Source organism: Protopterus annectens, chromosome 15.part0 (genome assembly GCF_019279795.1).
Source record: "Protopterus annectens isolate FY-2018-M chromosome 15.part0, PAN1.0, whole genome shotgun sequence".
Classification (NCBI taxonomy): Eukaryota; Metazoa; Chordata; order Ceratodontiformes; family Protopteridae; genus Protopterus; species Protopterus annectens.
In genome coordinates, this window is record NC_056749.1 from 755,430,629 (window position 1) to 755,452,626 (window position 21,998).

The window sequence follows — 21,998 nt, forward strand, 5'->3', positions numbered from 1 at the left end:
ATTGTAATATTTGTTTTACTGTAAAAATCTGTTGCATTGCCAACACGACACTGGTCATGTCTGAAAAGAATCTACATACCAGTGCACCTACCCATTTAACAAATAAAATAAACAAATAAAAATAAAAAAAGAGGAAATGATATCATATGAGGTTAAGTAGTGGAAGATGGGATAATAGGAAAAAGAACTCAAATAGCGCTAAAAGATTGGCAAGAACATAAGGCTCCTTTTGGGATTGAAAGTGGATCAGGGAAGGGGTACACTGAGCCAGATGCAATCACTGAGAAGTTTTAACATTTCCTTAATGAACTGTATTGGTCAAGGAAATGGGTAGGATGTGCATTAGGTGAATGAAGTGGTGTGGAATGGATGAAAATGGCCATAATGTTGTCAGGGCACAGAGGGACATTCAGAACAACTGGCATTTAGTTACAACAGACAAATTATAACAACTCTGCATGCAGGACTAGAATACTCTTTCACTCCCTTACTTGTTAAATCCATTGTTTTTTACTGCTACCCAGAAATGTTATGCACATACCTGTCATTATTGTGTATATGTGCTTTTTCACAGATAAATTCAATAATATTTTATACACACATGCGCACACACACACACACACTGTACATTTGCCTTCAGGGAAACTGGAGGAATTCCATTTCAACTGTTGCATGTTTTTGAGGTGCTGAGGTTAACCAGAGCACGGGGATATATGCATATACAAACAGGGAGGGTATGCTTACTCTACATAGTAAAAAGCTACAGCCAAATACTCAACTAGAGCAAGTCACTGTGAAATGGCAATCCTACTCACTGCACTACTGCGGCAAAGAAGAGATGCTTTCAAATACATCCTCTTCCTGCAAAACTACTAGATATAGCCACCTATCATGTGTAATATCCATGTTTGTGATGGTAAGTGAAAGAAAAAAATGGCCAAATGGTTACTATTACAAACAGTGCAACTACATTACCCCTAAGACACTGACTGGTGTGTGTGTGTGTGTTGTAGTATAACAGTCACAAGCTATCAATAATTTATTTCACTTTCTAACACACACACACACACACACACACACACACACACACACACACACACACACACACAAACAAGCATAACTGCAATACTGATGATGTTTGTGCAAGAAAGTGAAATAAGTTTTTGCCAGCTTGTTACTCTTATACAACAACACACACACACACACACACACACACACACACACACACACGTGTTATCTAAACTATAGCAACATTGTAGAAAGCAGTTTTCCTACAGTTTAATCTGTTTTTTTTGGGAGGGGGTATAAACTGAAGTGACTGCTTGCTAAATTTGTAGCAAGCAGTTTGCTATAGTTTACAAGAGAAATAACTTGCTTTTTTATAGTAAAACCTGAGTGCTGTAGTGCTCCATGTGGAGTATAAACTGTAGCAGCTGCTTGCTGCAGTTTAAAAGAAATTAAGACTTTTTTTTAAGAAATTGAACCTGATTGGCAGGGGCAGGAGGGAAGGGAGCATGTCATGTATCTGGCCACCTGCTTGTTGTTTTTTTTTTTTTTTCTTTTTTTGTGCTAACACTTGAAGAGCCGATGGAGTGGAGAGCTAGTTCATAGTACTGGCACAGGACACTGGTTGAGCCAATTACACTTCTGAATTTCAGTAATACCAGTGATTACAAATTTTATAGCTATTCTTGCACAGAAAATGAGTAAGTCCCTAACAGTTTCATTAGCTAAGTCCCAGGAGCACTGAACTGACTTGTCCACACTTCAGGAACAACCCAGGCACACTGTCTGATTAACTGACTTGCTCAGAGTCACACAGTAGGCATATGGAGTCAGAAAGAGTCAAATCTTATTACTATAGCAAACAGCTCATCAAAAGCTTAGGGCCTTTACCCACTGCACTAATTACCAGATATTCCTTAACTTCTTTATTTTCTTATAAATCAGTGAGCATAACAGTTATTCAATAGTCAATAATGCTAGTCATTAGAGTTTCATAGTTGTTGGTCAGAAATGCATGTCAAATTAATTAGAGTTGTCTGGGGTTTAAGGCACTGAGCTATTAACAAACTGTTTCCTGTAGTCAAAAGTACAAGGTTTGAATCCATCCACCTGCATTTGCCTACTGTGTGCATTTGAGCAAGTCACTCAGACAGTGCTCCTGGGTTACCACTGAAAAGGGGCACTTTGTATCGTGAATTTTCCTTGTTAGCAAATAGATAAAAGAAAATGGCATTTAAAATGTGGACCTGTGCTCCTCCATTATTTTGGCTTATCTAGAATTCTTGAGTAAAGAAGTTGAGAGATATTTTTGTCCATTCCTTGTAAAATTTGTTGCTTTCTGGTAAATTATTGTGGATTGTAGTCATTAAATATGTCAAGAATGAGTGTCAAACTTTATATCTGCCAGAATTGCTTACATATGCAAATCTTTTTCTCTAGCAAATTTCTAACACATTTAAAATCTCTTCCTAAGTTTTAAAGAACTAAAGAAGGCAGAGGGGGGTTGCAATTTACAATGTGCTCTACTATATGGTGTTGACAGCAGTGAGCTGAGATACATGACTGGACCACTATTTTTAATGAATTCATTTGCTTGTTGTCAAGCAGTTATCTGCAGTGTTCAGCCATGCAAGTGGTTGTAATTGATAGTTGTGCTTCTGTATAAACTGCTTAGTTTCTACAATCTGCAGTAGTTATGGTGTAAAGAAAAGAATTGATTGTAGTAGGAGCATCATCATGTGACCCATGTTCTTTTGGTACACTCCTTAGTTTTCTTGTTTTGAGGACTTTTGACAGTGTGTTTATTATTTGGCTGTGAATAAACTGGACAGCATGAAGTGCATGAATTTAATGATAATATTTTAACTGTGAATACATTTTAAATCCTCCTTGTTTTTTTGCTGACATGAGTGTGAACTGTATTATGTTGGGCTTCAATAGTCTGTCTGGTACTTAGTGCAGATGAGTAAGGCAATGATCTGCTTCTATAGTGCAGGGTTTGAATCTATCAAGCTTCATTTGTCTTCTTTGTAACTCTGACCATGTCAATTCATGAGCCAGTGCTCCTAGACTGCCCCTGAAAAGGGACATTTGTGTCAAGTCGGCTGTCTTAATTGTATTTAAATTGATGGTGTGCAACTTGTGGTATATTGAGATGATGCAAATTCAGATTACAAACTTTGAAAAGCCTCTTCATGCTTTGTCCCTAGAAAACAATTCCACTAATAAACATTATCCTCAAATCCAATATTATTTATATATTTGTTCACTGAGATAGCCCACTGGACACAAATGCCCCCTCTCAGGGGTGATCCAGGTGCACTGTTTGGTTATAGGACATGCTCAGAGTCACAAAGTAGGTAAATGAAGGAAGAAGGAATCAAACTTTGTACTTTAGGTATAGAACGGAGTTTATTTAACAGCTCTAAACCTTAATCCTGTGCACTACCTGCCAGACAGGCCTTGCCAAAGTAATGCCCTCTTCTATATAGCACAGAACTTATATACACTTTGGAAAGGAAGAAATTCTGTACACCACTTTAGAGAGTTTCTGAATGTAAACCAAGAAGAGGAAGACTGCAGTGGGCAGATGGAGGCAGTATTAATAAATTTGAAGAAGGCATTTGATGCCTTGGATTGGAGATGTATTCAACAGACAATGTGAGTGGTTTGACTTAGTCAGACAGTTTAGAATCTGTATGAGGTTTATCTATTCTTAGCTCAGTATGAGGTATTCCCTCCATTTAGGATATGGTGGGGTATCTGACTCAGATTTCATTGTTCCTTATAGATTCATAGGTAAGTGCTGGACTAACTGACCTTGCATGTCATTTTAAGCCTAGCTGAGTTACTTTTAAAGGTGAGAATCAAACCCTGTACATTGTGTCTTAACCATTATACCAACCCCAAACCCTGGAGGTAGAGAAGGAAAGGCTCAGTGATAACTGGTTCTTAAAATTACTGTTTAGTGTTACTAAATGTCCCAGATTACTTCTGTATTGGAACAGATGTTTGAAATGTATTCATCATTTCCCTAAAATCAAAGTAACAATGTAAACTTTGTATATGAATTTAAAAAAGAAAAGCATTTGTGGAGAGGTTAACAGGCCATCAAAGTTATGCTGTCCATCACATGTTTGATGCCTTGGGCTGCAGACATATTCAGCAGACACTGTAAATGGTTCAGCTCAGTCAGACAGCTTAGATTATATGTGAGGATTATCTATTCTTAGCCCAATATGAGGTTTTCCATCATTTAGGATCTGCAGGGGTACCTGACTTCGATCTCATTTTTCATTATCTTTATTAATGCTACTTCTGGAGGTAGAGAAGACAAGGCTCACCAATAATGGATTCTAAGAATTTACTGTTTACTATTACTGAATGTCCCAGAATGCTTCTCTGTTGGAACAGACATTCAGTCATCACTCCCCCAGAATCAAAGCAACAATGTGAACTTTGTATCTGAATAAAGAAAAAACTTGTGGAAAGGTTAACATGTCATGAAAATTATGCTGCCTACCTCACCATGCTATAGTATATGTTACAACATCTTCCATTATTGTTTACAGATTTAATGGTACCGAATATCTAGAAAGTAATCGGTACGTTTATCTGGAAAGGGATATGAATCAATATAATCAGGTTTTCAGCCTACAGTGATATCAGTTGTTTTTTCATCTAGTAACAGGTATGGCAACAGAGAACTGCATCCTCTCTGCTTTTATAAGGAAGAAGTAAAGTGGATGGATGATGGAGACTTGTAGATGGATAAAGAAAACCCCTAAAGAATTAAATTAAGAAGTAAAAGTTCAAATTAATTGCTGCATTAAGTTGCTAGGAAGATTCAGTACAGACTGGAAACTGTCATAGAGTATAAGGGAAATCAAAATAGGCTGGAATGTCATCTGTTGGAAACAATCAAAGTTGTGATCAGACCAACTGAACATGAGAGATATCCCATATTTAAACATTAGAACGAAAAGGGTTTGCCTTACAGTGCCTGATAAATAGATTGTTACTGTCACACTGTCTGTAAAGCATTTTAGCTAGTTTCACTGTGTGAAAGGTATTAAAGAGAAATTTTCCTTACTTGTTAAGCACCTATTTGTTTGTTCTGATTTCCTGCCAAGGAATGTATCATATAACTGATTTGTTTGCAGTTAAAAGCATTCTGTAGAGTCTCCTTGCTCCTTTATATGTTTAAAACTTTCATTTTGTGGCTCACTGCTGTTCTTCTGCTGTGATAAACATTTCTGTACTGTTTACTGTCTAAAAGAGTATAATTAGTAGTTTTAGAATTGTTCCCCACTGTCCCTCCCTGTTGCTGTCTTGCTGTTATACTTGGCGGTTTTGCAGTTGCCCACCCCTACTGTAAATTTGATCTGGGACACTCCTCCCAGTCTAGTGTCATTAGCTCATTCTACCTAATACGGAGAGAACATTTGAGAAGATCAAACCACTTAGTTTCCTAACCTTGAATTATCTTCTGCTTCTCTCTCCCTTTACTTCACAAAAACAAAAAAGAAACTGTTAGAATCTCCCTGTGTTCTGCTTAACTGTAACAAAAAAATGTGCACGTTTCCTGCCTTTCCTGTAACTAGTCTAGTCCAGATACAGAGTTACTATATCTTGGACTGTTTGTAAGCTTCTGAGCCTCCCAAGCCTGTTTGTGTTGGAGGGAAGCCTGCTAGCTTATCAGTGGGAGTGGTAAGCACTAGGTAACCTATCTACCACATAAGGAGTGGTTTCTGGCCCAGAAATTGTAGTTATTGGCCATTTGGGCACTTTTTCCATCTCTCTCAACCTCCTGATTTAAAAGCCCACATTTGCACTTGTTTCTTTCCTGTAACTAGTCTAGTTCAGATACAGATTTGTAGTTTTAGCACTTGAATTTGCTTATTCATGCTCAGCACTTGTTCAGAACTTGTTGTAAGCACTAAATAAGCTACAAATTACTACAGCACTTAACCTTTATTTATTTATTTATTGCATTTGTTTACCGTTATAAGTCCACTGGGCCTAAAAGAGTCCATTTTCAGTGGAGACCCAGGGAGAAAAGCTACAACGAAATACAGAAAAATATAAACATTTATTAGTACAGAAGCAGAAACAGTGTTACAGATAGTAAATATAGTAACATATACAGAATATATACATAAAAGCAGGAATCTAGTTTGTTTGATTACAGTAATATATACAGAAAATATACATTAAAGCAGAATTCAATGAATTCAATCAGAGTGGTATAAACAGAAATCAGTATTACTGTACCAGTATCAACAAGTAAAGATAAAAATAAATATGGAGAAAATATCATCAGTCTCTAGTAGCAAAAGACATAGGAATTTAGTAGCAAAAGACATAGGAGTTTAGTAATCATATACGGAGAGTGAAGAGGTTAGGTTATAGAGCAGGAACATAGCCAGGAAGAGTTGAGATGATTTTTCAGCATTTGTTTGAAGGTACCCAGAGGAAAACAGTTTTTGTACTTACTTTCCTCACTTGCTTAGAGAAAAACAGCTCTTGTACTCACTTTCCTTACTTGTCTAGAGGAATATAGTTTTTTTTATTTAGGCATGTCCAAGGGTCAGCTCCCGGTGTTCTCTCCTGTCTATCTGATGAATCTGTCAATCTTGGGGCAATGTAGCAATTACCTCATGTACACAGACAACCCTGTCCTCCTCCCACCCAACACTACAACCTGTGAGAGATGCACTTATCTAGCCAAACTGGAGGTAAAGCTCTCTCCAATGAAGACTGAACTTGACAGTCAAGAAGAGAAGGTAAACACACTTGCACCATACCACTAAACCTACACCACCAAAATCCACACATAGAAACACAAAAACATTCATGGAGGCTCTAAATAATAATCTGCTCAAGCAACAGAGACTTCCAAATCAGAAACACAAGCAACCCCCCCCCAACACAACACAAATGACACATAGCCCACAGACTCAGTGTGACACTCAACCACAGCCCACAAGGCAAAACAATGTACCCAACACACTAGTCATAGGTGACACTGTAGCCAGGCACACTGATGTCCCACTCACCAGGCTAAACAAGGAGAAGGTTACTGTCAGCTGTCTGTCGGGTGCCAGGATCTGCCACATAACCCACGCACTCAAGTCACTCCACAACAAGTACAAATATGACTCTGTCATTGTCCATGTTGGTGTGAATGACCTGAGATGTACCTCCCTGGACTACATGAAAAGAGACATGGAAGAGCTCTCTGATTTTGTAGCCCAGGCAGGTATGACCCTAGCCCTGAGAAGCATCCTGCCATTGCCCAGAATGATACTGCTAAGCTTCATGTGTCATTCTAAGGGGATCCAGTATCTGTCTGCCTCGGACGACATGGTCAACAGACCACAATGCTTTGCCAGAGATGGCCTGTACCTGTAACACCTGCGATTCTGGATACTGGCTAAGGCTCTTGCCGCCCTTATAGTGCCTTTTTTAGGCAAGGTTCAAATGATAAATTCAGTACTGTAACAGGAACAGGCAAGCAAACTCTGAGGGTAATGCTACTCAATGCTAGAAGTCTAAATCTCAAAATTCACTCCCTCGAGGCACTTCTTAAAATGGAGAACATTGATATCTGTGCAGTGACTGAGACCTGGTTCAAGGCTCCAGAGAGCACCCCTGCATTACCAGGTTATAACTCATACCACACTTTTCGGCCAGCTAACCTGGATCGGAACACCAAAGGCAGAGGTGTGTCCATATTCATTAAGGATATCCACACCTCCAGGCTAGTTGCTCAGCATAATGCATCCAAGGTTATCCAAGTATAACTAACTCTAGGCAAAACTGCAATCCAAATTGTAGCTTGCTACAGATCCACCACCATGCCCCAGGATTCCCACTCCTCTTTTCTTGATATACTGTAAAATATTAGGGTTCAACCAAACACACTAATAATGGGCGATTTCAACTACCCACCATTAAGTGGGAAAACTACTCATGTACCAACTCCTTCGCTCAACGCTTTCTGGAATTCATAAATTCCAATGCCCTGGATCAACTTATCCACACCCCCACCAGGGGCAACAATTTCCTAGACCTAGTCATTAGCAACATGCATGACCAGTGTTCCACACCTGAAGTCAACTCCTAGTTGGTCAGAGCCGACCATAAGCTAATCACCCTAGATATCCACATCCTGCCCCCATCCCCCCATTAAGGAAACCACATTTAAAATTTTCTGCAAAGCCAACTTCATGCTTCTTAACATAGAAGTGGTGAACTTCATGACACCCATGCAGATGGACAATGCAGTTACAACTGCTGAATCCTACACAAATGCACTCTATAATCACTTTCACGAGTGCATGGATTGTGCTATCCCAAACAGAACCAAGACACTATCCTCCAAAAAAAAGAAAGCCAATCTGGTGGTCCCCTGCCATAAACAAACTCTACAACAGAAGGAAGAAACTGTTGCAAAAGAGAGCGAAATCCTATGAGTGGAGGAGTTCCCTGGTCAGCCTCAGTAAGAAGCTGAGATCCCTTATAAGATCCTCCAAAGCTAACTAAAAAAACAAAATCACCACTGATTTTAGGGACAACCACAAAGTATTCTATAGCTATGTCAAGAATCTCAATGGCAACACACAGATGTACTCTGAGTTACAGCACAATGACATGAAAATTACAGAACCAACTGATATTGCCAACATCCTGGCAGATAGGTTTAGTGCTAACTTTAACCCCCTCTCACCCCCTAAAGGGCCCATATCTATACAGGAAAAATGCAGAGTTCCTGTAATCACAACTACACAGGTAAAAGCTGCACTCTCTAAAGCCAAAAACACAGCATCCATGGGACTGGACAACATCCCAGGCTGCATTTTACATGACGACAGAATGAACTGGCTCCCCACCTAAGCACCATGTTCAATCAAAGCCTCACGTCAGGCTTTGTGCCCACTGAATGGTGCACATCAACAGTTATCCCAGTCCATAAAGGGGGAGCCACCACTGGTCCCAGGAACTATCGCCATACTAGCCTGATTAGCCTGGTCTCTAAGGCCATGGACTGTATCATCATGGAACTCATAAACAAAGACATTGCTAACCTCCAAACTCTGGAACCCACCCAGTTCGGGTTTGTGAAAGACAGATCATGCCTCCTGAACCTAATCGACTTCTTTGAGGCAGTCACCAAAGCTGTAGATGAGGGTAAGGTGGTTCACACAGCCTATCTTGACCTCGCCAAGGCTTTCAACACCATCCCCCATTCTGGAATTATAGCTAAACTCACTAAACTAGGTATAAATCCCTACATGACAGGATGGGTTGCCAACTGGCTTTCTGACAGAACCCACACTGTAAAAGTTGCAGACTCCAAATCTGACTTCAAATCAGTGACAAGTGGAGTACCACAGGGTTCAGTCCTGCGACCTCTCCTGTTTGGTATCTACTTCTCTGAAGTACAGGCTAACACAGAAGGCCTTTGGCTAAAGAAGTTTGGAGATGACTGCAAACTAGGAGCCATAGTTGAGTCCCCAAATGATGTGGATATCCTACAGAAGTGCCTCACTGAGACAGATGCCTGGTGTTAGAGCCATGGCCTCAAGCTCAATGCCAAAAAGTGTATTGTCATCCCCTTTGGTGAAAACTCAGTACCCATGAACTACCACATAGGCGGCAGTCTACTTAATGTCGAATGTGTGATAAGAGACCTTGGGACCCAGGTGGACACTAGTCTCTCCTTTGATAACGTGGCACACCTCATCACAAAAAGGTTCTCATCCGGAAAAAAGGGGTCATTGTTCCCATCTACTCGACACTCATTACACCCATTATAGAGTACAACGCCACTTTTGGAATGTACCTCACAAGACATTTGCAGCAGCTGGAAAGGCCACAGAAGTACCTCACAAAGAGGATTACTGGCCTCAAACAGATGCCCTACATTTACTGTCTCAAAAAACTCCAGCTTTACTCCATAGCATATTGCCTACTCTGAGGTGATCTCTGCCTAACATATAAAGTTATGTCAAACCCAGAGCTGTTGGCCATGCTACACCTAAAGAAATCCCAATCCTTCCAAGCTACACACTCTAGGGACCCTATACCTTGTCACCACAATAAACAGGACATACTCTGGAACAAGCAACCCATCTATGTCAAGCAAAGTTCCTCATTAGCACTCTTCATGAAAAATCTTGATGACTGGATTTGAAATAGGAAATACACTCCGGGGTTCATTTCTGTGGCTCTACTCGACAGGGGCACAGGAAAATAACTATCTTGGGTGGCGTAAGTCAGGGAACCTTGTTGGCTAGGCTTACTTAGGCCCTTGGGCCAATAGCCTAGTATCTACCAATGTCCACCTCATGCAGTTTGATTTTGGGAGCTCATTTTTGCCTTCAGTATTCATGAGTCGACAATGTCTAACACAAATTGGAATATTTCTGATATTTGGATTAGTCTTGTTGTATAGTATATTCATAATCGGAATGTAATACAGTTTAGCCTCTTCTTTTATGCTTGATGTTGGATTGTACAGGAATAATTTCATAACCACCTTTAAGAAAGAAATTAAGTCACAACAGTGACAAGTTACAAGTGTTTTAGCTCAGACATTTTCATGTTTTGAAAATAATGTCCTTTGAGACCTTTACCAGACACTCATGCTTTTTACCAGTTATAAATGTATTTGTAGCCCCTTTATTTAAAGCTTTAAAAAAGTAGGTAAATTTCATATACAGCTGACATTTTCAGAAGGTATTTATGTAAAAACGAAGACAGAGAAAAAATCGAATGACAGACGAGTCTGGGATGAATGAATCGGTCTGAGATGGCCGTGCTTTTATATTACTGTTTTCCTCTGCACTGTGTTTACAGCTGCTTGTTTCACTGATACTCAGTAACACTCCAATGCCTGAAATAATTAGTGTGATTCATGTAATTATTCTGTGATGGCTTCTCAAGGAATTTGGTTAGGCTTTGGTTTCCAGAAATGATGACTTTCTGACACTACTAAATGTACCAAGGAGCTTTTCTGACAGTCCCTCCCAGCATGTTTCCTTAATGTGGTGCTGCTCTGATTTGACTTCTTCATCTCTGAAGTACTCCATGTAGAAGAAAGATGATCTGTTGCTGCCTGACAGAGCATAACGTGCTTTAAAGCAGATGGTTCTGAGTTTTCACTCCCATTTTATCTGCTATAAGGCTAGATGTGCATTCATGGATGTTGAGTTACAGACTTATTCAATCAACTACACTATTTGTTACAGTTATCAGTATTATATATAACAGAAAAAAATATGAGATATTGAAGTGAGTCTAAATATTGTGTCCTTAGACCCAACAGTCGAATACTTGTAAGAACCATGGAAATTCAACTCGTGAAACGCAGATGTGGCTTAGGAGAAACAGGCTAATTTAATCACATTTAATCTCATTCATACTGCACATTGATAACATAGACGGTCATATTTTCTCTGGGTTGTCTGTTGACTTTACACTGTTATTAGTAAAACTGATACTGCAATAAAATCTTGGGGGTGTACACTGGAAGATGCTACATCCTCAGATCGAGATGTGGGCTTTCAGAGTGAAGACGAGGATAGGGGAGGGGGATTACTTGAGAACACTTTCGTAACTGTTTCATTTCTAGGACACATGGCAATCACTCTGTGCGTAATCATTACTTTCAAATAAGACACCTTCTGCTACTTACAGAAAAGCAATTTCATTACAGCTGTACTTTGTACTAATACACAGACTGTTGAAAGGAAGGTATATTATTTCTCGAAAACATTCCAAAATTAATACTTTGCAGTATGGTATGAATCAAGTAGGTTTAGATACTGTAACGGAAATAGCACTTATTGCAAAAGTAAAAAGTTATTTCTGGGAGCATAAAGAAATACTACCACAAGATAAGACACAACATTCTTTAGTAAAGACAGGGCAGTTAAACATTACAGGGCCATATGAGGGTGGGAATGCTTTAGCTATTACCCAGAGCTCTGTCTTCCAGACACATGGCATATACTGCAGATATGAGACAAGATATATCTGTCATATAGTGTATAAATTGTAAATCATGAGATTAGATGCAACTATTCCCATTTCACAGATAATCAGCAACAAATCATACATGTATTACTACTGAAATCATACATGTATTACTACTGAAATCATACATGTATTACTACTGAAATCATACATGTATTACTACTGAAATCATACATGTATTACTACTGATAGCTTGCTTGAGAATAACTGATCAACAGCTTCAGTGCATGTGTGTGTGTGCATGTATTACCAGGCACATATGTGTGTGTGTGTGTGCATGTATATATATATATATATATATATATATATATATATATATATATATATATATACATAATTTACTATTGTTTCTTCGAATAGAAAAGCATTTTCCATTCAGAAAAACGAATAGTAATAGTGAAATGAAAAAAAATGAACGGTGACAATGCTGAAACAAATGCTTGATGCATTTGACTCGACATTTTTGTCGAAACCACCACATGATAGCCGTATAGGAGCTGATGTACTCCCACACCCCCCCCACACTTATATATTATAACTCCGAGATCGCACTACAGTGGGGATGTGGATGAATTTCCACTCACCACTTTCCCGTGATCTCCGTGCAGATAGTCGACTTACACTTGTCAACTATCTGGTTCACAAATGATTGTGTGCTCGACATTCTGATGTTCGGCACATTGTAGCCGACAGAATGTCATTCGCACAAACGTATGTAAACCTATATACATATATACACATATAAATACACATATATGTATATATATATATATATATATATATATATATACACACATACACATATATGTGTCTGTATATATGTCTATATATATATATCTATATATATATATATATATATATATATATATATATATATGTGTATGTGTGTGTGTATGTATATATATGTGTGTATGTATATATATTTATATATATATATATATATATATATACACACACACACATATATACATACACACACACACACACACACATATATATACATATATATGTGTGTGTGTGTGTGTGTGTGTGTGTGTGTACACAACACTTGTTCTATACTGTTTAAATGTGACATCCAGTCTGTGAAGTTTTATAACTTACACTAAAAATCATGGTACTTTCCTGTAGTATAATTATTTTGCAAAGAAAATGCATAAGAGAAAGGCAATAAGAACAGGAGAAAAAAAGTAAACTAACACCTTCCTGTTGATAATCACCATGATATTTTAAATTCATGAAAAGCTACTTACAACTAGAAAACACAAGAGGACAAGAATGGGTGTCCATCGGGAAATTCTGAAGCTGCAACTGGCATTCTGCTTCTATGGTTAACCTAAGATATGGGAAAAAGTGTTTGTATTATTAAAAATGCATAGGTGAGGCAAAGAAAAATCCACTGTAATGAAAATCAGAAAGCTGTTGTATAAACTCAAATGAAACAATTGTTTAATTAATACATTTATAGTACTTTTATTTATACATCACACAAAACATTAGTATTCTTATTAAATATGATTCAACACATATTTGAATTAATGCGTTGCAGGGAAGCAGTATGGTAAACCAGTGGCTAAGATCCCTACATTACAGCACAGTGGTTTGGGCTTCAATCTTGACCTCTGGTAATTGTCTCTCTGGAGTTTGCATGCCTCATCCAGGTGCCCTGGTTTTCTTCCTTATCTCCAAAGAATGCTGGGTGATAGGCTACAATAATCTATACATTTCTACATATATTTATTGTATTTAACTTTGTTTTTGTCTCACTGGTCATGTCTCAAGAGCATTTACTTACACATGTAACAGGTGCATAATAAAAAAAAATGTTCCTACATATCGAAAACCTTGCTGCTTAGAAAATCATACTCCAGCTCCTCAGTGGTCGGGTACAATTAAGAAAGTGCAGCATAAGATAGATTCATTCATTTATCTAATTAAGTAATTACTTGAGAAGTTGGGCCGAACACCGTAGCTCCTTCTCTTGGCCTTGATGTGTTACAGCACAAACACAATCAATAAGTGCTGAAATATTAAATTGTTAAGGTTACAGAAGGAGGGGTCTACTACAGGTATGCACATGCTGGTGGCTTGTGTTGTTATGGCTACAGAAGGAGGAGTCTGCTTCAGGTACACACATGCTCGTGGCTTGTGTTGTTATGGTTACAGAAGGAGGGGTCTACTACAGGTACTCACATGCTAGTGGCTTGTGACATACTTTGTTGCTGCCATCTGCTTATAAAAGGAAGTGCTCAAACTCCCACTAGCCTAATCTTCCATTCATATGTAGCCTTCCCAACACAGACACTATAATAGTATACATCCTTGACAAAGCTCTAACTCTACCTCTAAACCTCACACCCAGTTCTTAACCCATGTCCTTGTTCATTTACCCTAAAACTCCATACCACTCTCTAAGCCTAAAGTCTCATATCGCTTCTTAAACCTAAAACTCCAATCCCTCAACCCCCTCAACATAATTCTTCAATCACTCTCTAACCATAAAATTCCCTTCCCACTCCCTAAGCCTAAAACTCGATTATTATTCTCTAACCCTACATCCCACACATTATAAAAAAAAAAAGATTTTTTTAGGCTTTTCAGCTCACCATTTTAATATTTAATTTTCAATGAATGTTAAGCTAAAAAAAAGATTTTTGACAGCTTGTACATCAACCCATTACATTTTCTTACAAATGAAAAATAATCCAGTGTATCCCAAGATCTGCTAAATGGTGCCATTTCATGAATTTGGCTACAGCTTTCTGCATGGTATCCACTGTAGCCAAGTAAAACTGTGTCTTAAAAGGTATTATGGAGGTCTCTTGTATTAGTTCAAAAAAATTCTTGAATAACAGGGCCTTTGCAGTAAATGCAGGAAGTTCCTTCTTCCCACTCTTGTTATTGCTGTAATCTCAAATGGTTATTTGAACTTTTTCTTCTTTATTTTTTCACCAGTCTTCAACCCCACCTATAACATGACTTACCCATCTCTGAATAGTTATCACAGGTTTATAGGTTCATAGCTAATTATTAGGCTAGCTGGCACTGTGGGCCATTTTAAGCCTAGCCAAATTACTTCCCAAAGGGGACAACAAAATGGCCCTATAAATATTAGTGAACAAAATATGCCACACCATTTCTCTGTCATCAGAAGGGAATACCATTGCCAGACAACACACAGAGCAGATGGCCTTCTACTCAAAGAGTATACTAGTCATCTCTTAAATGTTCTAATGTTCACAGCTTAGCATTTTTACACTAGGCCTGTGAAATGTCAACCATTGTAGGCTTAGAAAACAATGTCACAGAAGAAAAATATTTTAAGATGAGTTAATAGTTCACATGATGATTATAAGAAGCACTGTTAATTTCAGAGGTAGATAATAGTTGCAGCTTGAATTATACCAGCTGTAAGGGCAAATGGAAGAAGTTGGTGAAAAGGGAGGACAAAATAAGTAAAGAAGGAACTGAGCCGGACATTTGCAATACTCCCCCAATGAAGATGGCAGGCTTCCTAACACAGAGGACCACTATAGTTTAAGATCAATGCATGAGAAATATAGCAAAATGCTTCCTTCCTAGAACTATAATGAAAAATGGAGATCAGTCTTCTTTCTTATCTCCCATGGCTTGGACACTGTGACCACAAACAAGCAGGCAATAGAAAACATTATTCAAGTCCATTCTTGTGTTAAGCAGATGGAAATAATACTTTGAGGGGATGATGAATGAAGAGAATGTGAAAGCAAGATGGTTGGATGATATGGGAATAGTGAAAATTCAGGAAGTGCAATGGATTAGCAAGGAGGAAGTAAGGACAGCTATGAAGAGGATGAAGAATGGAAAGGCTATTGGTCCAGATGACATACCTGTGGAAGCATGGAAATGTTTAAGAGAGATGACAGTGGGGGTTTTAACCAGATTGTTTAACAAAATCTTGGAAAGTGAGAGGATGCCCGAGGAGTGGAGTAAAAAGTGCATTGGTACCAAATTTTAAGAATAAGGGTGATGTGCACAGCTGTAGTAACTACAGAGGGATGAAACTAATCAGCCATAGCACAAAGTGAGGGGAAAGAGTAGTGGAAGCAAGGTTAGGAAGGGAGGTGATGATTAGTGACCAGCAGTATGGTTTCATGAAAGGAAAGAGCACTACAGATTTGATGTTTGCTCTGAGGGTGTTGATGGAGAAGTATAGAGATAGTCAGAAGGAGTTTCACTGTGTCTTTGTGGGCTTAGAGAAGTCATATAACAGGGTGCCGAGAGAGGAGTTGTGGTATTGTATAAGGACGTTGGGAGCGGCAGAGAAGTATGCAAAAGTGGTACAGGATACATGGAGGGCATTGTGGCAGTGGCATTCGAGGTGGTGGTGAGATTACATCGAGGATCAGCTCTGAGCCCCTTCTTATTTACAAAGGTGATTGACAGATCGAGAAATGAGATCAGACAGGAGTCACTGTGGACTATGATATTTGTGGATGACATTGTGATTTGTAGTGAGAGTAGGGAACAGGTTGAGGAGACCTGGGAGAGGTGGGCATATACTCTAGAGAGGACAGGAATGAAGGTCAGCAGGACTAAGACAGAATATATGTGTGTGAATGATAATGAGGACAGAGGAATGGTGAGGATGCAGGGAGTAGAGTTGTCAAAGGTAGATGAGTTTACATACTTAGGATCAACAGTTCAGAGTAATGGTGAGTATGGAAGTGAGATGAAGAAGAGAGTGCAGGCAGGGTGGAGAAGAGTGTCAGGAGTGATTTGTGACAACGGGTTCCAGTAAGAGTAAATGGGAAGGTCTACAAGATGATAGTGAGACCAGCTATGTTATATGGGTTGGAGACAGTGGCTCTGATGAAAAGGCAGGAGTCAGAGCTGGATGTGGCAGAGTTAAAGATGCTAAGATTTGCACTGGGTGTGATGAGGGTGGACAGGATTAGGAATAAGTATATTAGAGGGTCAGCCCAGGTTGGAGGGTTTGGAGACAAAGCCAGAGAGGCAAGATTACGTTGGTTTGGACATGTGCTGAGGAGGGATGTGGAGTATATTGGGAAAAAGATGCTAAGGATGAAGCTACCAGGTTAACAGGAAAAGAGGAAGGCCTAAGATCAGGTTTATGGATGTGGTGAGAGAGGACATGCAGGTGGTTGGTGTGACAGAGCCAGATGCAGAGGACAGGATGAAATGAAAACAGATGATCTGCTGTGGCGACCCCTAATGGGAGCAGCCAAAAGAAAAAGAAGATGATGATTTGAATCCATCCACATTAATTAAACTCCTTAGGGAAAGAGCTTCTTGAAAATGCAGAAGCTATCTACCATTAACACCTTATAGGCACAGCATTTATTAGCACATCCAACTAAATGCAAATGTAAATAGATATTCAGTAGAGCAGCCAGGACCTATGTTAGTGAAGAAATTGCTCCTGATAAAATTGTGACAGAAGTATTAATAATAGGAAACAAGAGAATGTTTGTGGAAAAGGATTATTCACTGTGTACCAGGCAGACTTGTCTCAACAATTGGGAAGTGTAGGGGGACAAGTGTGGGATTTGGATGGCAGAGCTCAGATATCTCTGTAATATTGTTCTCTGGAGAATCAAAGACATTTTTTTGATTGTGGATAGGAGGAGAAGCTCTGCTTCGCATTCTTTTAAATGAGACCATGGAGAGACTTTGCTAGTGAAACCTTTTCCATTGCTTCGATGTAAAGTGTTGTAAGATAGAAAAAGCATGGGAGCTGATGAGAAGAGTCAGAAGTACCCTGAACTTAAACCAGAAACTGATGCTGGGATATGGAGATAATCAGGAGAACGCCCAGCAACACTGAAATTAGTGAATAAATAGGAGACTATAAAGCATCATTCCCTCTGGATATAGGAAAAGGCATGTGAAATATGCTTTCAAGAAAAAAGATCTAAGACTGTTTTTTTTTACTTTGTGATTCTGTCGGTAAACTATAAAACATATACCACACTTTATGTCATTAATGTTTAGAAGGACACTAAAGGGGAATGAAGAAGTAATTCCTAGTATAACTGTTTTTGTTCTATTATTTGTATAAACTGCATGTTATGTTGTGAAGTAGTCTTGTATTGTTTGCAGTCATGGCGTATTTTGAATGTGAAGTGGGGAGATTCTTGGTAGTAACTACTGTACATGTTAAATATATTAAAGCAAGCAAATACTTTTTCTGCTCTGTAAGATGTACAGGTTTCACACCTGAACTTGGAAAGAAAGGCTGGACAGAAGTAGGTTAAAGATAACATAATGTGATGCTGAGCTGCTGGGTTGGGAAAGATAATAATTTCAATTGCTTTTACAGGGTCAGGTATCTATATTAACATCATTGGTCTAAGCTATAGACAAATTTTATTTTTAAGTAAAAGCCCTTGATAATAAGATAAATGATTAAAGGAATGGAAAATTGTAAGCTAGTTGCAGTTATTAGCTTGTTTAGCTTTTCTTGCCATTAGGAAGCACGCCAATGAAAGACATCAAGTCAGCAGTTGAAGGCAGATGGCAAGGCGAAGTCTTTTCATTGCGTCCTGAGTGAAATGTGAAAGGATTCTTTCATGCATATGCAAACATTGTTAGCCTTTTTCCTCATTGTGGACTGCTTTTATTTGAAGACATGCTGACTGCAGGTGCAAATAATTAATTTTGACAGTTTTGACCACTCTTTTCTGAGAGAAATGTAGCATTTAGAGTTACAGTGGTGAACATATCCAAGAAAAATTAAGTTTGAAACTATGAGAAGTGAACAAGTAGCAGTAACCCCCCCCCCCCGGCAAGCTTAACACTTTATTGCACTTAAAAGAGTACATGATTTTCTTTATTTATTAAAGGCAGCCTGTGTACTTTTTCTTAGGCCTAAACATTAATATTTCATGAAAGTACCTAATACTTGGGTTTTGTCTTGTTTATTGTTTGCTTAGACCCAAGGTTTTCTCTTTCTTCTTTTTGGTACCCTATATTTTCTTGGTGAGAAACGTTTGTGTCCTCTACAGCTATTGCAGGTATCTGGTGAGGTACATCCAAAAGGAAGCATTTGTACTCAGTTACTGATCTGATGAGGGTTGAGTATAATGGAATAATTAATAGGCAAACCAGCAACAAAAAAACAAGAAAAGTAAATCCCAGGGTAAGCAGGACTGTAGATCAACGTTTCAATGGCAAAATTAAAGAACTACACAGAAGATACAAAGTTCACAATAAAAAGATGTTGGCTAAGGACTTTCACCTAGAACAATGCCAGGCTTCTTCAGAACAGTTCTGAAGAAGCCTGGCATTATTCTAGGTGAAAGTGCTTAACCAACTTGTATTTTATTGTAAACTTTGTATCTTCTGTGTGGTTCAGGAATTTTGTCATTAAAAGGTTGTGGATCTATAATGGAATAATAACATCTTTAGATCTAGATGTGCTGCCTTTATTTATGAGATGTGCTACATAAAAGGATTTCCTTACCACCATGGATAAGTGATGGCTGAAGCAGAAGTGGTATTCTCTTTGCTATATATACACACATATACATATATATGTATATGGGTCTACTTCATAACATCGACCCACAGTTCGTCAACTGTCAAAATGGCAAGATGAAAATGCCATAATTTTACAAGCATGAAGTCCTGGGACATTGTATGTTCTCTCTGAGAATGTAAACACTTGGCCACCAATGATAAAATCACAAACTGTAGCAAATTACACCCACCAAAGTGGGGGACTCTGCCACAAACCTCCCCTACTTAAATATACCAACTCCAAGATCACACAACAGAGGAGAAAGGGCACAGTTTACCGTGGTGGCCAAGTGGTTAATTTCCCAAAGAGAATTTATGATATTTATGATGTTCCGGGAGTTTGTGCTTGTAACATTATGTCATTTTCATCTCACCATTTTGACAGTTAACGCACTGTGGGTCAACGTTATGAAGGGGACCCATGTGTGTGTGTGTGTGTGTGTGTGTGTGTATATATATATATATATATATATATATATATATATATATATATATATATATATATATATATATCTATCTATGTATGTATATATATATATATATATATACACATATACACACACGCACACACACACACACACACACACACATATATATATATATATATATATATATATATATATATATATATATAAATATATAGATAGATGGTTTACTATTGAAACATCAAACATCACAATGTAAACCTATCAAAAATGCATTTTACATGTTCGATGTTCACAACAGTAAACAGCATTAAAGCATTCAAAGTCAAATTCGACTCCTGCACTCTGGTGTCCGAACTTCAATGCATTGACAGTAATTTTTGTCAGGGAAGCAAGCCCCCCTGCACCCCCAATGTGGGGGGCTGCACTCCCCACACCCCCTGCCACTTATATATTCCAATTCCAAGATCGCACTACAGTGTGGAAAAGGGTAAATCTCCTGATCCCCACAGTCCTGGTCTTCCATCTTCCAGAGTCGACATTGTAACTGTCTCCCAAACGGTTTTTTGCATTCTGACTCCCGCACAACTGAATTGCACACAAGCCACTTTCAACATATTGTATGTAAACCATATATATATATATATATATATATATATATATATATATATATATATATATATAGACATAGATATAGATTTATAGATATATAGCCCTACAGTATGTCTTGTTAATTTTGCAAAAAAATATGAGGTCTCTTGAGTGGGTGTTTTTAATACCACTGGACTTGTGAATGTGTAGAAAGTCTGATGGAATAGGGTCTGTTGAGGCTGTATTTGCAAGACAGAGATCGGCTGTGAATAGCCTGTATCATTCCAAGAAAAGAGACAGGTTATGAATTATTCTGCTTAATTTTTTCATTTTGGCCCTAGATTTTTTTTTTTTTTAGTAAGAAAGCTTTGTGGTGATTCCAGTTGTGACAGGGACATGGACAGGTGCACAATGAAAGGGTATTATACTTAGTGATCGGCCTAATAAGTGCCAAATACAGTGGAACTATTATGTCCCTGGATCTGAATGTCATATCATTAGATATAAGATGTGTACCAAAAAAGGATTTTCTCAAAATAGTGGTGATCGACAGTTTATTGTAACTATAGGTTCCCAGATCTTCAAATACAGGATTATTTTTCAGGGGGATACAATATTGTTACAAGGGGAGTCATGCTTGCTGAAGGATATGACTTTACATTTCTTGACATTTAGTTTTAGTCCATGTTTTTGACACCAACTATTTGTTTGGAACAGGTCCTTAACATCAACTTTGCCCTCTAAGAGGAAAATGCCAAAGTGGAGCATCTTAACATTTGAGCCAATTTGCTATTTAGTGAGATACATTGGGTTTAGCATTTAGATGGGAGAGTTTATGTATGATGCTTGACTGTGGAATGGTATTCATCACCATTAAGAGGCCCAAATACGAATTGTGCATTGATTTACCCTCATTGTTTCAGTGACCTTTTTGAATAAGTTGACCAGATTAAATAGGCAGGCCCTGATCTTGACAAATCTGAAATGGGGTGAGTTGAGAGTTTGTAGGTTACCTATATCCCTATTGATTAGTTCCATAATGATCCTTACCATAGTCTTACAGATAGGACTTGTCAGCCTTATGGGTGTATAATTACCTGGGTCCATTGAAGCTCCACCTTTGTGCAAGGAATGACTATTGCTGTCCTCCATTCCTGTGGAACAAAATCTGTTTTGAGGCCAATACTGCACTGCCTCTTTAAGGGTGGAAAAAGTCATGTTTCAGGCTATCCAGTCAACCTTGTACATTATCTGACCCGAGGGATGTAGTGTTCCTGGCCTTAGATGGTGTCTTGAGAATTTGTTCTTGGGAGATTAGGGAGAGCAGATGTGTTCATGTGTTCTGAGAATATTGTAGGGGAAAGGAGGTAAAGTTAGAGCTGAATTTGTCCTCTAGTAGATTTGTTTTATCCTCTG

The 21,998-nt window shown here is 38.4% G+C and overlaps 1 protein-coding gene across 1 annotated transcript in view; it reads right to left on the reverse strand.

The window, feature by feature from the left end:
- The window catches only part of LOC122790048 (gamma-aminobutyric acid receptor subunit gamma-4-like), a 3,058,882-nt gene that overhangs the window by 857,445 nt on the left and 2,179,439 nt on the right, over positions 1-21,998 (reverse strand). Inside the window, exon 6 of the mRNA XM_044057614.1 lies at positions 13,299-13,381. Coding sequence (XP_043913549.1) covers positions 13,299-13,381 — 83 coding nt within the window. The remainder of the gene's footprint in view (positions 1-13,298; positions 13,382-21,998) is intronic.